At 32.5% G+C, this 12,436-nt stretch overlaps 3 protein-coding genes across 3 annotated transcripts in view; 1 reads left to right on the top strand and 2 right to left on the bottom strand.

Moving 5' to 3' along the window:
* The window catches only part of LOC106333348 (uncharacterized isomerase BH0283-like), a 6,675-nt gene extending 4,472 nt beyond the window's left edge, over positions 1–2,203 (top strand). Inside the window, exons 3-7 of the mRNA XM_013771802.1 lie at positions 623–701; positions 775–1,095; positions 1,411–1,572; positions 1,659–1,742; positions 1,834–2,203. Coding sequence (XP_013627256.1) covers positions 623–701; positions 775–1,095; positions 1,411–1,572; positions 1,659–1,742; positions 1,834–1,941 — 754 coding nt within the window. The 3' untranslated portion in view covers positions 1,942–2,203. The remainder of the gene's footprint in view (positions 1–622; positions 702–774; positions 1,096–1,410; positions 1,573–1,658; positions 1,743–1,833) is intronic.
* A 2,449-nt stretch (positions 2,204–4,652) lies between these two features.
* LOC106333876 (small nuclear ribonucleoprotein Sm D1) lies at positions 4,653–6,289 on the bottom strand. The gene is given in 4 exon segments (XM_013772265.1): positions 4,653–4,821; positions 4,933–5,124; positions 6,020–6,096; positions 6,206–6,289. Coding segments are annotated over 4 exon segments (363 nt in total). The 5' UTR covers positions 6,220–6,289; the 3' UTR covers positions 4,653–4,741.
* Positions 6,290–8,702: 2,413 nt separating this feature from the next.
* LOC106333732 lies at positions 8,703–10,108 on the bottom strand. Its single transcript, XM_013772152.1, has 5 exons — positions 9,869–10,108; positions 9,658–9,756; positions 9,294–9,426; positions 9,108–9,197; positions 8,703–8,935 (listed from the first exon to the last, which is right to left on the bottom strand). The coding sequence occupies exons 1-5, from the start codon at positions 9,959–9,961 to the stop codon at positions 8,826–8,828; spliced, it is 525 nt and encodes a 174-aa protein (XP_013627606.1). The 5' UTR covers positions 9,962–10,108; the 3' UTR covers positions 8,703–8,825.
* Positions 10,109–12,436: the final 2,328 nt, after the last annotated feature.

Below are 12,436 nucleotides of genomic sequence, written 5' to 3' on the forward strand. Positions count from 1 at the left end.
AAAAATCCACTATATAAATGGTATGAGTACAACCACGTCCTCCCTGTTCAACAGCCTGAACAGAACAGAGAGTCTAGCTACAAAGAGCTATCTCCAACACAAACAACAACAACAAGAAAGCAACACAAAGCTTCAAAACCGGCAGCAACCAAACGACCTCAGCTCACAAGGATTTCGGCTTCAAGAAACTAATCCAACCGTACAAACCCAAGATAAACAAGTCGACAATACCTCTGCAAAGTTTCAGCTCAATAAGAGAAGATCTCACCGTTGGATTTACCAAACACCCAAGACTGTCCCGCTGAAGAACTGTGACGACCAGCTTCACTAAAACCCAGACAACAGAAGATCCAACCGTTGAAATCCAAATCCCTTCGGTGAATCTCTAACCCACTGACTGAAGAAGCTTCCCACAAAAATATCAGCCCGATCAAGTTCCGTTTGATCCTCCAAAACCAGTCTTGAAATAGCCTGACGAGTTTTCTCCTCCTTCTCTCTTCTTTCTCTCTTTTGTCTCTCTCTCTAAACTCTATTATTGTGAGTCTACAGTGCAAAGGGTCATGAGAATTATTATTATGTCTCATGCCCACTTGGTTCTCTCCATCTAGGAGGGACCCAACAGTTTTCTTACTCCGATCACCGGATCCCATCCTCTTTATCCCCCACGTTTCATACTCCGGTGGTTCACACGCTTAGTCGAGGTCTTGCACCGTTCTTTGAATCACTTATGATTTGCATTCATTTAGATTATCAGTCACCATTTTTTTTTGACAGATGGATATTTGTGCCCATGCAACATTAGCATCTGCTCACATTCTCTTCTCAAACGGTTTGGTTGGTTCCTCTGACATAGTCGAGTTTGCTACCCAATCTGGGATTCTGATTGCTAAAAAGGTTCCAGAAGAAGGATCCTTCTTGGTCGAACTGAGTTTACCTGAGATTCTTACATGTGAGTACAACTCAAATGATGTCTCCATCTTCTCCAAAGCCTTAAGCGGGGCTACCATTGTTGACATCAAAGGAACTACAACAGATAGCACCATCTCAAAAGCCTTGAATGGAGCTCCAAAGGCTGCTTCAACCGATAAAATCATCGTATGTACTTCAAGAACCTTTAAAAACCTATTTGCATTATTGTTTGAATATTTTAAGCATTATTACTAAGGACAAATCTAAAAAAATAGCATTTTTCAAGTTTATAAAAAAACATATAAACTCTAATTCCACCTCTCAAATACTAAATCATAAACCATGATCAGTAAAAAAAATCCAAATCCAAACATAAAATATAAAATATTTTAATTTTTAGTTAGCGCTATTTTGGAGATTTTTCCTTTTACAATTTTTAAGAGAATCGTTTTACACTTATTATATGGTATTTTCTATTAATTATATATACTGATTACACAGGTTGTACTTCCATCTTGGGAATCTGTCAAAGAACTGCAGCCAATAAGGGATGATATCTTGAAATGTCCCGGTAAAATGTTAGTTGTTACTGCTGCTGCTCCTCCGGGATCTGCCTATGATTTCATTTCTCGTGTCTTCGGCCCCAAGATAGGAGTTGATGAGGTTAAAATATCAAATGTTCATCTGTATTTACATTTGTTAATGGATAGATTCTACGAATCACACCTATGTTGCTTGTGTTAATTCAGAGCCCTGTCTGTGGAAGTGCACATTGTGCATTAGCAGATTATTGGAGCCTCAAGATGAACAAATGTGACTTCCTGGCTTACGCGGTCAGTACCCTCTCTCTAACAAGCATTTTAACGCTAAAATGTTTACTTGCCTTACTGATTGTGATTAAAATCTTGGAAACTTGGTTTTTAGGCTTCGCCTAGGAGCGGAACAGTCAAGATTCATTTTGATAAGGAGAAGCAGAGGGTCTTGCTTATTGGCAAAGCTGTGACTGTGATGAAAGGCTCTGTCTTAGTATAACCATTGACATGTTGCCAAAAGTTTGATCAGATTCTTGATAAAACAATGCATATGTTCGTTATAATAAAAGGCAGTGACTGTTGCAGAGTGGCGTTTCTATATCAGACTTGCAAGTTGCAACAACGTTGTGTCACAAAGCAAGTTCTTATAAAGATGAAATATAATAAAATCTATACCTTAGTGCTCCGGCCATTATTTGTTACAGCTGCTTCCTATACTTTGATTCGTCTCATATTTTAATATGTGATTTTTCTTCTGACTATTTACACGTGATATGTCTGTGTTTTATTAAAACAGTATTTGAAGATTTGGTTCTCCTCACGTAGTCAAGGGGGCAACCAAATCAGATCTCCATTGCATCTTTTTCTATTATTTTAGTATTATCTTGTTGATTATGTGTAATTTAGTACTAGTAGATCTGTCTAGTAGATGATGTGAATCAACAAGAGAAGATATGGTGCTCCTTTCTGTGATGTAATAAATGGGACAACCAAATCAGATCTCCTATGCATATTTCATTATATTAGATTAATACCAAGAGGTCTGTCTGGCTGCTTATGTATTGCTTGAGATCAATTGATTATGTTATGTGTATTGGTTGATACTCTGCTTCTTCATGTGTGCTCATCACTTGCTAACAAAGAAACAAATCGTTATTTCTCTCTAAAAAAACAAAACAAATCATAAAAAAAAAATTTTGGAGCAAATGCAAGAAGAAAAAACTAGGAGAAGCACCATAAAAACACCAAATGTAACTAGGAAAGAAAAAAAAAATTCCCCATGTTATGATCCATCCATATCTCTGTGGAATACTATCATCATCTGTGGACTAAGCATCATCTGTGGTTTATTTGAAGATTTTCACAATTGATTTCTGTATACTTCAATAAGTACTGTCTTTAGTTGTTAGTTGTTCTTAATGCTACTAGCTTATGAATCTTTCAGCTTCTGAATGTTGTATACTCCTGCCATATAACATACTGAGAATTGCATCAGTAGCATCCAAACTTTCTTAAGACTTTCGATTCAGTCTCACATGCACTTGTTTGCAAGGTGCGCTTCCATCTTGGAACAACTAAGAATGGATTATATATATAAATGTTCAAGACCTCGCTGTGGAACTATGAATTTGGCATGAGCACATTACTGGAGCTTCAAGATGAATAAATGTTATTTCTTAGCCTACGTACCAAGTTAGCTCACTAAAATATCTTTAATTTTTTAAGTAGTATTGAGTTGCTTCCTAGAGAATCATTTTGAGTTCTTGAAAATATGCTTAGGTTTCGGTAGGAGAGAAACAATTAGTATTCATTCAGATGAATTAAGATCCATGACTGTAATTAGGAGAAGCACTACAGAGGCAGGCAAAGCCGTGACTGTAATTGAAGGCTGTTTCCGATCCTTTGTTTATGTGTGTGGCTAATTGGCTATTGTAGTTCAAGAGACGAGAGAGCCCACCTGCCCCATTATTAAAATTACTACTTTTGTTTTTTCTTTTTCCTTTCTAGGAAAAAAATAACATTTAGTCAATCATGTTTTTTTTTATTGAATATCAAATTGATGAGAACTTAAAGAATATGGCCCATTCACATGTGGGATAGAAAAACAATCAAACAAAAAAGAAACTGGAAAAGAATCGAAATAGATAAAGTTAGGAACAAAAACTGGTAAGTTATGTTTGCATTTGCGTTCTACATTTACATTTACATTGGTATTTTTCCTTTTCAAATGAACCTAAACCTCGGGCATATTGATCAATTTTTGTTTGTCAGTTGCGAACCTAAACGCCATTCCATCTGTGTTTGACGTTAACGCATTTTACCAAACTATTTTTGTAAAACTGAACAAATGTTTGATATTTACTTTTTCTTTATCTTTTTTGTTTCTCATGTAAACGCAAGAAATTGTTTTTGAAACAAACGAGGCCTTTTTGGACAATATTATGAAATGCGACACCCGAAGCATGCTCCACAGTAAGATGGTAAAGCAATAACGAAAAACATAACAACAAAGTGAAAGATAGAGCAAGGGGCGAGACCAGAGCGCATTTGCACTAAGCCCTTCATTTTTTGACAATTTTGTTTACAAAATTAGGATCCTATTTTATTAAAAACATATGATTAGGGTCCTAATTTCAAATTTACAATAGTATATCTACAGTTTGGAAAAAACTTTTTAATCTTAGTACAAGGTCCATCAGTTATTTCAGCCGGGCTTGGGTGAGACATGGTCAGTTGTGAAGAAACCCATGGAGAAGTTTAGTTCTACTTTAATCCCTAAAACGATTGTTCAGGACTCTGCATGTGGAAGTGCAGCCTATTCATTAGCCCATAATGGATCTCAAGATTAACAAATTTGATTTCATCATTTCATCACCTACGCGGTGACTCCTCTCTCTCTCTATGAAACTTGCTAACATTCTGAAAGCTAAGAAGCACCACACAGTTTAATGATTCAGCAAATGTTTTTGTAGGCTTTGCATAGGAATGGAGAACTGAAGGTTCGTTATGATAAGGAGAAGCAGAGGGTCTTGCTCACTGGCAAAGCTGTGACTGTGATGACCGGCTCTGTCTTAGTTTAATCTTTTGACTTTATCCAGATTCTTGGAAAAGGTCAAAAAACTCAATAATCTCGAACCTTTCGAGTCTTATCAAATTATGTAATAAAGTAATGAACTCAGTAATAAATGAAAGTGACTGTTTCCGTGTTTGATTAGTTTGGTAATAACGTATCAAATCTCAAAATCATGAAAAGTTATAAGATAAGAAGATAGATCATACTTCGGATCACTGCATAGTGCTTAACGACCACCCCGGCCGCCACGTCCACGACCTCTTCCACGCCCACGTCCACGTCCACGACCACCTGGTGGAACTTTTCCTGATACCAATGACAACAAAAAAGAGATGATGAGAAGAGGCAAGCAATAAAACCAAAAGGCGTGGTTAAGAATGAACGGAGAAGTGGAGAAAGATGATGCTTGTATGTTACCTGCAGTTGGTTTTTTCGGTTTGATTCTTGGTGTGTCTTCGACCAGCAAAGTCTCGAGATTCAAGGAGTCCGGAAGAATATAATAGCGAATGTTGTTTCCCCTGACACTTAAGTGGTCTAACGCGACTGGATTCTTCCCTTTCAAAGTGAGTTACACTGCTTTTAAGTGAGTGTTCATACCAACATCTACACCTGCATGATAAGTAGATATTAACCGCCTAGTGATGCTTGCATTCTAACCAAGATGACGGCATAAGAAACATTAACAGTAGAGACAACTTGTATTGCTTAAGGAAACCAATCAGTAAATGAGACTAAAAGAGATACAGAAACAAGCTATATCGTAACTATTCTATAAGAATTCAGAGATCATCTTTACAAGGAAAGAAAAAGAAGAGGGACTTTCAAGTTTCAAGTGCTAATCTCAAGTACCACACAATGATCATGTTTCTTCTCGAATGGTGCTGCTTAAGGGTGGTCAGATTGTAAAAGAAGAACTAAACATTCTCATAAACCATGATTTCAATACAGCTGACTCAAGAAGATGCATTCAGTTCTTGCAAACGACAATGCATTCTTCTACGTTAAAAATCAAGTTTAGCCTAAACTCAAAATTCGTTAGGCGTAACCGCTTGTAACAGAATAAACCTCAGAAACTGTGACACTACTACAACTGGTTGAAACTAAACTATCTCATGGGTGACCAAAGTTTGAAGAAGAAGTATTTCATAGAATTGGTACACTACTGCTTACGAATAACTATACTCTGAAGAAGTACAAAACAACAACATCACAAATCTCGAATGTATAGCAAAATCTAGTGTGTCATCTTTGCTCGAGGTTTGATTCCTACAAAATCAAACCCTCTGGCTAAGCTCACAGACGGAGTGTTTGTAAAAGCAGAAGAAAAACTAACCTATCTGATCAGTGAGCACAAGAACTAGTGTTTCCTCTGCATCTGACACGACCAGTGTTCACTTAGTTTGAAATCAACAAAGCATTCCTAGGGATTAGAAAAAAAAATCAACACTTTGTCTAATCTAAAAGCTAAAAAGCAACACAGGTCCATGGTACATGAAGCGTGTACCTGTGATGGTTCCGTGAACTATGGTTCCGTTCTTAAGCTCTACTGAAACTGTTTCATTGTTCAATTTCATCAAAAACCTGCGAATAATCAAAATCCCCATTCGAAATCAAGCAAACAAAAAAATTACTCAAATCAGAGAAAGATAGAAAGCGAAAAAGATTAGCAGATAACAAATAAATTACATACCTTACGAGCTTCATGGCGAGAGATGAAGAGATCTAGGGCTTTTCTCTTTCTAGGGAGAGCTCGATACAGCAATGGCAAGAAGCGGGAGGAAGATAACAGAATAACCATTGGGTACTTTTAAGAAATTTAAAGACTCTGTCCAACACCGCCAATTCTTTAAATATTTGCAATTTTCTCCGATTTGTTTTGAAATAATTAATATAACTAATTAATTTTAAATTTAATTTATGTGTATTACAGTTTTAATATAAAATCATTTTGAAATTATTATAAATGAATAAATACTTTATTTTAAATTTAGATCATATAATTTTTAGTTCTAGATTTTTAATCTTATATATATATATATATATATATATATATATGGATACGCTTCCAACACGTACCCACTTCCTAACTTTTTAAAAAACTCGCTTCCGCGCTTCCATCCGCTTCCGGTTCCACATACCCGCTTCCATTTCCATGTAACATAGGAATCTACGAAAAACACGCATCTTAGTTTTAAATTATCCAAAACAACCCCGTTTAAGAAAATACACTTCTGCCATGTTTTTTTTTGTTGACAGGGGAGAAGCCCAACTAATTTCTAACTTCAGCTCATCCTCATTTTTAGGGGTGGGCGTTCGGATACCGGATTCCAGATTTTCGGGGTCAAAGGTTTCAGTCTCATTCGGGTATTTCTAAATTTCGGTTCGGATTAAGTTCGGATCTTTGCAGGTTCGGTTCGGGTTCTGATAATCCATTTAATTTACTTTAAAAAATTTAAAATTTATTATACATTATAACCTCTATAGATTAATAATGTTGGGACTTTAAAATTTTATTAATTTATAGAGATATTAATTTACAAAAAAATTCTTATTTAGATTTATTATTTTAAGATATATTTATTCTAAGATAAGAAAAATATTTGATTCTAGTGTATAGACATTAATTTTTTTTTTTTAATTTGACATTTATATTAATTTTATTATATTATTTGGTGTATATAATATATATTGCATAGAACTTAAATGTGGGTTTAGATCAAATATTACTAAATCTCATCAAAAATGTATTAAGTGTTGAGAAAATATAAAAATAATTCTATTGTTAATATAAAATAAACCATATAGTAATAGGTCCTTATTTATATAAAATATCTATGCATAAAATTATTAATTTATAATTTTAATGAGACCAAATATTTACATAGAATTTTCTAAAAAAAATATTATCTTATTATTTTATCTATTTGTGTCAAATTTTGAACCGGCCCAAGTTAGGACAAACAAAATTTATTAATTTATCAAGATTATTAATTTATAGAGGTTCTACTGTATACTCTAAATTTCTCAAAATCAATAAACGAAAAAATATATTACGTATAAATTTGAATAACAAATGTCAAAATACCTAAACTTAACATATAAATTCGTTTGGTTTGAATATTTGGATAAATAATCAGTAGATATTTCAAGTATTTTTGGTGTTTTGAGTATATTTTAGCTATTTTAGACATTTACTTTTGACTATTTCTATTTTAAATATTTTTGGGACAACTTAAAAGTATCTCGTATGTTTTGGATGTTTTTAATATATATACATAAAATCTAAAGATAATTAACATATTTAAGTATATAAATCTATTTCGGATACATTCGGGTACCCAAAATATTTCGGTTCAGGTCGGGTTCGGTTTCGGTTCTAGAGATACCAAAATTTTGAACCCGTTGGGATATTTAATCAATTTCGGTTCAGATTCGGTACTACTTTTTAGATCGGGTTCAGGTTTGGTACTAATTTTTCGGATCGAGTTCGGATTCGGATTTTTTGTACAGCCTAACTCATTTTTTTCATCTCTAAATATTAGAATAGACAAAATGTACTGCAAAGACATCTTTATTTCTTCCTCTGCCATCGAGTGTTATCTTTTTCTCTATTATAATTTTTTTCTTTTCAAAATATTTTTAAATTTTATAATTATATTAAAAACCAAATATATATATATTTTTAACCAAATATTTTCTTGACGAACTACAGATTTTTTATGAAACCTAAAACATAACTCTATCTTCATCTCACCAAATATCATCAATTTAACTTTTGACAGAAATCAAATCCAAAACCAACAATTTATATATTGCACGAGTTAATTTTTACCACCATTTACCACTCTTAGTGTATTTTGCAATGTTCACTTGCAAATTTATTTTGACATTCAAAATTTTAGTCTTCCACAATTATACTGGTGTCACAATTAAATCATTTAATGAGATAAAATTAGAAGTGTATGCTTTATATTGAAATTATTTGCTTGTTCTTGTAGTATGTAACACTTATGAATTTTTCTCTTCTTACCAAGAAAAAGGTTTCATGTTAGAAGCCAAAAGTTTTGTGCCAAAAAAGAGGCCTAAAATAAGTTATATGTTTACTTTTGCATCAAATGAAGAAGTCTAATTCATTCTTGATTCGACCTTTTAACAAAATGAATATGCACAAGTCACAAACGGGTTGATCTTATTCGGGTATATTACACTAACCCAATGGCAAGCATACACGACACAAGAATCCACATTACAATCTTGCTTTATCTTTTTATTTGATTCTATTCATTCACATTAATAAGTAACATTGGCCATCAATAAATCCATTCCTCCGGGAGAAGATTCTCCGGCGAATCAATCAGAGTTTCGACTTCAATGTTCGCAGGTGTTTCCACCATCTCGCTCTTCTTCTTCGAATTATTCTCTGGCATTTTTACATTTAAAGAAAAAAATTGAGAAACTTGATGCATTAAACTGAGAAAAAAAATTTCTACATTTAAAACAAAATAAAGTATATATTTAAATATTGATTTTTTTCTACTTAACGTGCTGCATTAGGAAAAAAAAGAGAAGGATGAACAGAAGGAAAAAAAAACCTGAACGGGGAGAAACATGAATACGCTTGTTGTGAACGTTGAGATTGAGAGCTTGAACTACACGCACCGGGAGAAGCACCGTTGAACAGGCTGTGGGCAAATATTTTTTTTTGTCATAACTAAAAAGTATAACATCAAATAAATACATTGATGAGTCTAATTACTATAGAATTCCATTATAATAACCTGTTTTTTTGGTTGGCAGATGACAAGCGCTGGCTGGAAGAAAAACTCCGGTGCCAGAAGCTTTACGGGCCGGCGGAACCAAGAAAAATGCTTGCATTTGGTCCTCTCTTTTACTCATTTGCCAATTGTTTTGCTGCGTTTGTCAATGTATTATAGTTCTTCATAACATCAATTTCACAAACAGTAAGATAATTTTATTTTGGACAACAAAAAGTAAAATTAATTGAAGTATATAGTAATGCCTGAAAATATATTTCTAACCCCATCGATAAAAGATCTAAAAATCATTTTACAGAAATATTGAGAAAAAGTCATTTAATAAATAAAAAAATTGATAAAGGGTTTGCTAAAATAAATAAATTACCCAAGGAAAAGTTTCTCTGAAGGAATTTGAAGGTGGTGCACCGGGTCGACGGAATCCCCCGCTGCCATGGTGGCTGTGGTTGATGAAGGAGTTATGCAACTGTATGAGAGAAAATAATAAGGTAAGAACGATTTTGATATACAAAACGAGATCAAACTAACATGATGATAATAATCAATTAGTAAAACTTAGATAAAAATTATATATAAACCTGATGTTTGTTAGAATGATCAAACAAGGGATCTTGGAGAACATGAGAGGGCAACCGTATCTCCCTATCATTGTGACCGATGATGTCACCCATTTTTTAAAAGTTAAATGACTTTGAATTAATCTTGTAAGAAGAAGAAGAACATCAAGAGAGGATCAATGGGAAGTTTTCTTGGTCCACAAAGAAAAAGAAAGAAGAGAAGAGGTTTGATTTTGCCCAACTTCTAACCTGAATCGTAACTTCTTTTTTTTTGAACACTACCTGAATCGTAACTATAAATATTACTCACGATGAGTTTGGAAAGTAAAGGGAGAGACGATGACGACAAACTTGGTATTATTATTTTTGGATAATACTATAAGGTTTTTAATGCCACCATTTAAGTTTTTTACTTTTTAGTTAAAAGAATTATTTTTTTCTGTTGACAACAGAAAAAGAACATTAATGGTTTCATTTTTGAATTTTTATTTTTAGTTATTAGAAGAGGATGAAACTAGAGTTACACACCCTTTTATTTCAATTTCCAATATAGACAAAAATAAAATAAAACAACTACCATTTACATCACATAATCTCCTTTTTGGTTAATTATTCACATAAACTGTGTGGTAATCATGAGGTAACGCCAACATTAATAAAAACTAATAGACTATAGTTTTGTTTTGTTTTTTTGTCAAACAGACTATAGTTTTGTTTCTATATAAATTTTATCATAGAAGTTTTTAATTCTTACGTACGACTCACATTGTTCATGTAACCAGATGTTAATTATGTGGTAAAGTTAACATTAATGAAACTATTAGACTATACTTTTGTTATTAATATAAATTCTATAGAAATTCTTTAGAATAGTTTTTGTCACAAAAATAGTTTTCAAGAGAAAAATGACTTGAAAATTTTTTATTAAAGAGTAAAAATACATTTATACATTTTTAACGTTGGCGTACAAAAATAGTTTTCAATGAGAAAAATAATCAAAAGAAGTTTTATTAAAGAATAAAAATACATTTACACAATTATGAGTGCATTAAAATTTGAAACTCTATCCTCAAAACTCCCCCACTTTTTTTACCATAGGGTTAATTAATATAGATTTAGGGTTTAGAGTTAAATGGTAAGAGTTTTGAGGATAGAGTTACAAATTTTAAAACATAAAAAAAAAGTATTAAAATTTTCAAAATAAAAAATAGGTATTTTGATTATTTTCCTTATTGAAAGTTATTTTTGTGACAAAAACTAGTAGACTATAATTTTCCTTTTTATAAAAAAATTAATATCAAACAATTTATGTTTTAACTTTTATTTAGATAAAAAAAAATATTTTTAAATTTTTACTTCTGACTTAAGATGTTTATATGAATCGCGTAGTAATCGTGTGACAAAGCCAATAAATTATTAGACTATCACTTTTGTTTTTTACATAAATTCTACCATAGAAATATCTAGCTCTAACTATGTGTTCACATAAACTACATGAAACATCAAATATCGATTTAAATTATATTGTAAATTTAGTTTTTTACTTCAAAACATTTGAGAAGTATCTACATTATATTGTTCTGTTATGATATAAAATTAATTAATATTTCACTACAAGAAAACATATTTTTTACAAGGACAGTATTCGTTGTAAATTCGTCGTAAACGGGGTGTTACAACGAATTAAACGCGAAAGACGTTTCGTTGTTAAACATCTGTCGTAACGGAGGTTTCGTTGTAAACGACTCTTTACGTTTACGACGAAATATATTCCTCGTAAAACGCATGGAAAGAATTCGTTGTAAACGACACGTAAGATTTCGTGGTAAAACTCACGTAATGATTTCAATGTACAGCACACGTAAATACTTTCGTTGTAAATCACTCGTAAACATTTCGATGTAAAACCCTCGTAAATCTTTCGATGTTAATCACTCGTAAACATTCGATGTAAACTCCATGTAATGTTTACGAGGAGTTTACATCGATTCTTATTATATTATTATTAATTAATAAATAATAAATTTGAATTTATATTTAATATTCGGAATTAAAAATATTTTAAATTTTAAAATGAAATATGAAAATGAAAAACATATTTTAAAAAGGCATTTAAAAGTCATACAATAATATTTAAATTCATAATACAAACAGAAATATAAAAAAAAACTACATATCCTCGAAGTAGTCGGTGGGGTTGCTCGGCTGTTGACGGTTTGGATCGGACTCTTCGGGATCTCGTACTGACAAAGTGCTTATCTTTCCGTGTGTCTACAACAGTTGCAGATATTCCTGGTATTGCTTCTTCAACTTGAGATACAAACATGCTGCAAATTAAACAAATGATCAAGTCATGTATAATTAACTTCAATTCATAAAATTAACATTCACAAAAATATTTACCTTTCAAAGTAACGGGTCACTGCATCCTCGCAGTTGAGCAGAATATAAGTGTGGGCACTATGTTTATCCTCTTCACATGACCACCATACTTCTTTCGTTTTACCAACAAACTGTCCAATTTGGCAGAAAATGTCAGGAACACCATCAATTGCATATGATGTCGGTACTCCACCATCATCATATCTT

Source organism: Brassica oleracea, chromosome C3 (assembly GCF_000695525.1).
Source record: "Brassica oleracea var. oleracea cultivar TO1000 chromosome C3, BOL, whole genome shotgun sequence".
Classification (NCBI taxonomy): Eukaryota; Viridiplantae; Streptophyta; class Magnoliopsida; order Brassicales; family Brassicaceae; genus Brassica; species Brassica oleracea.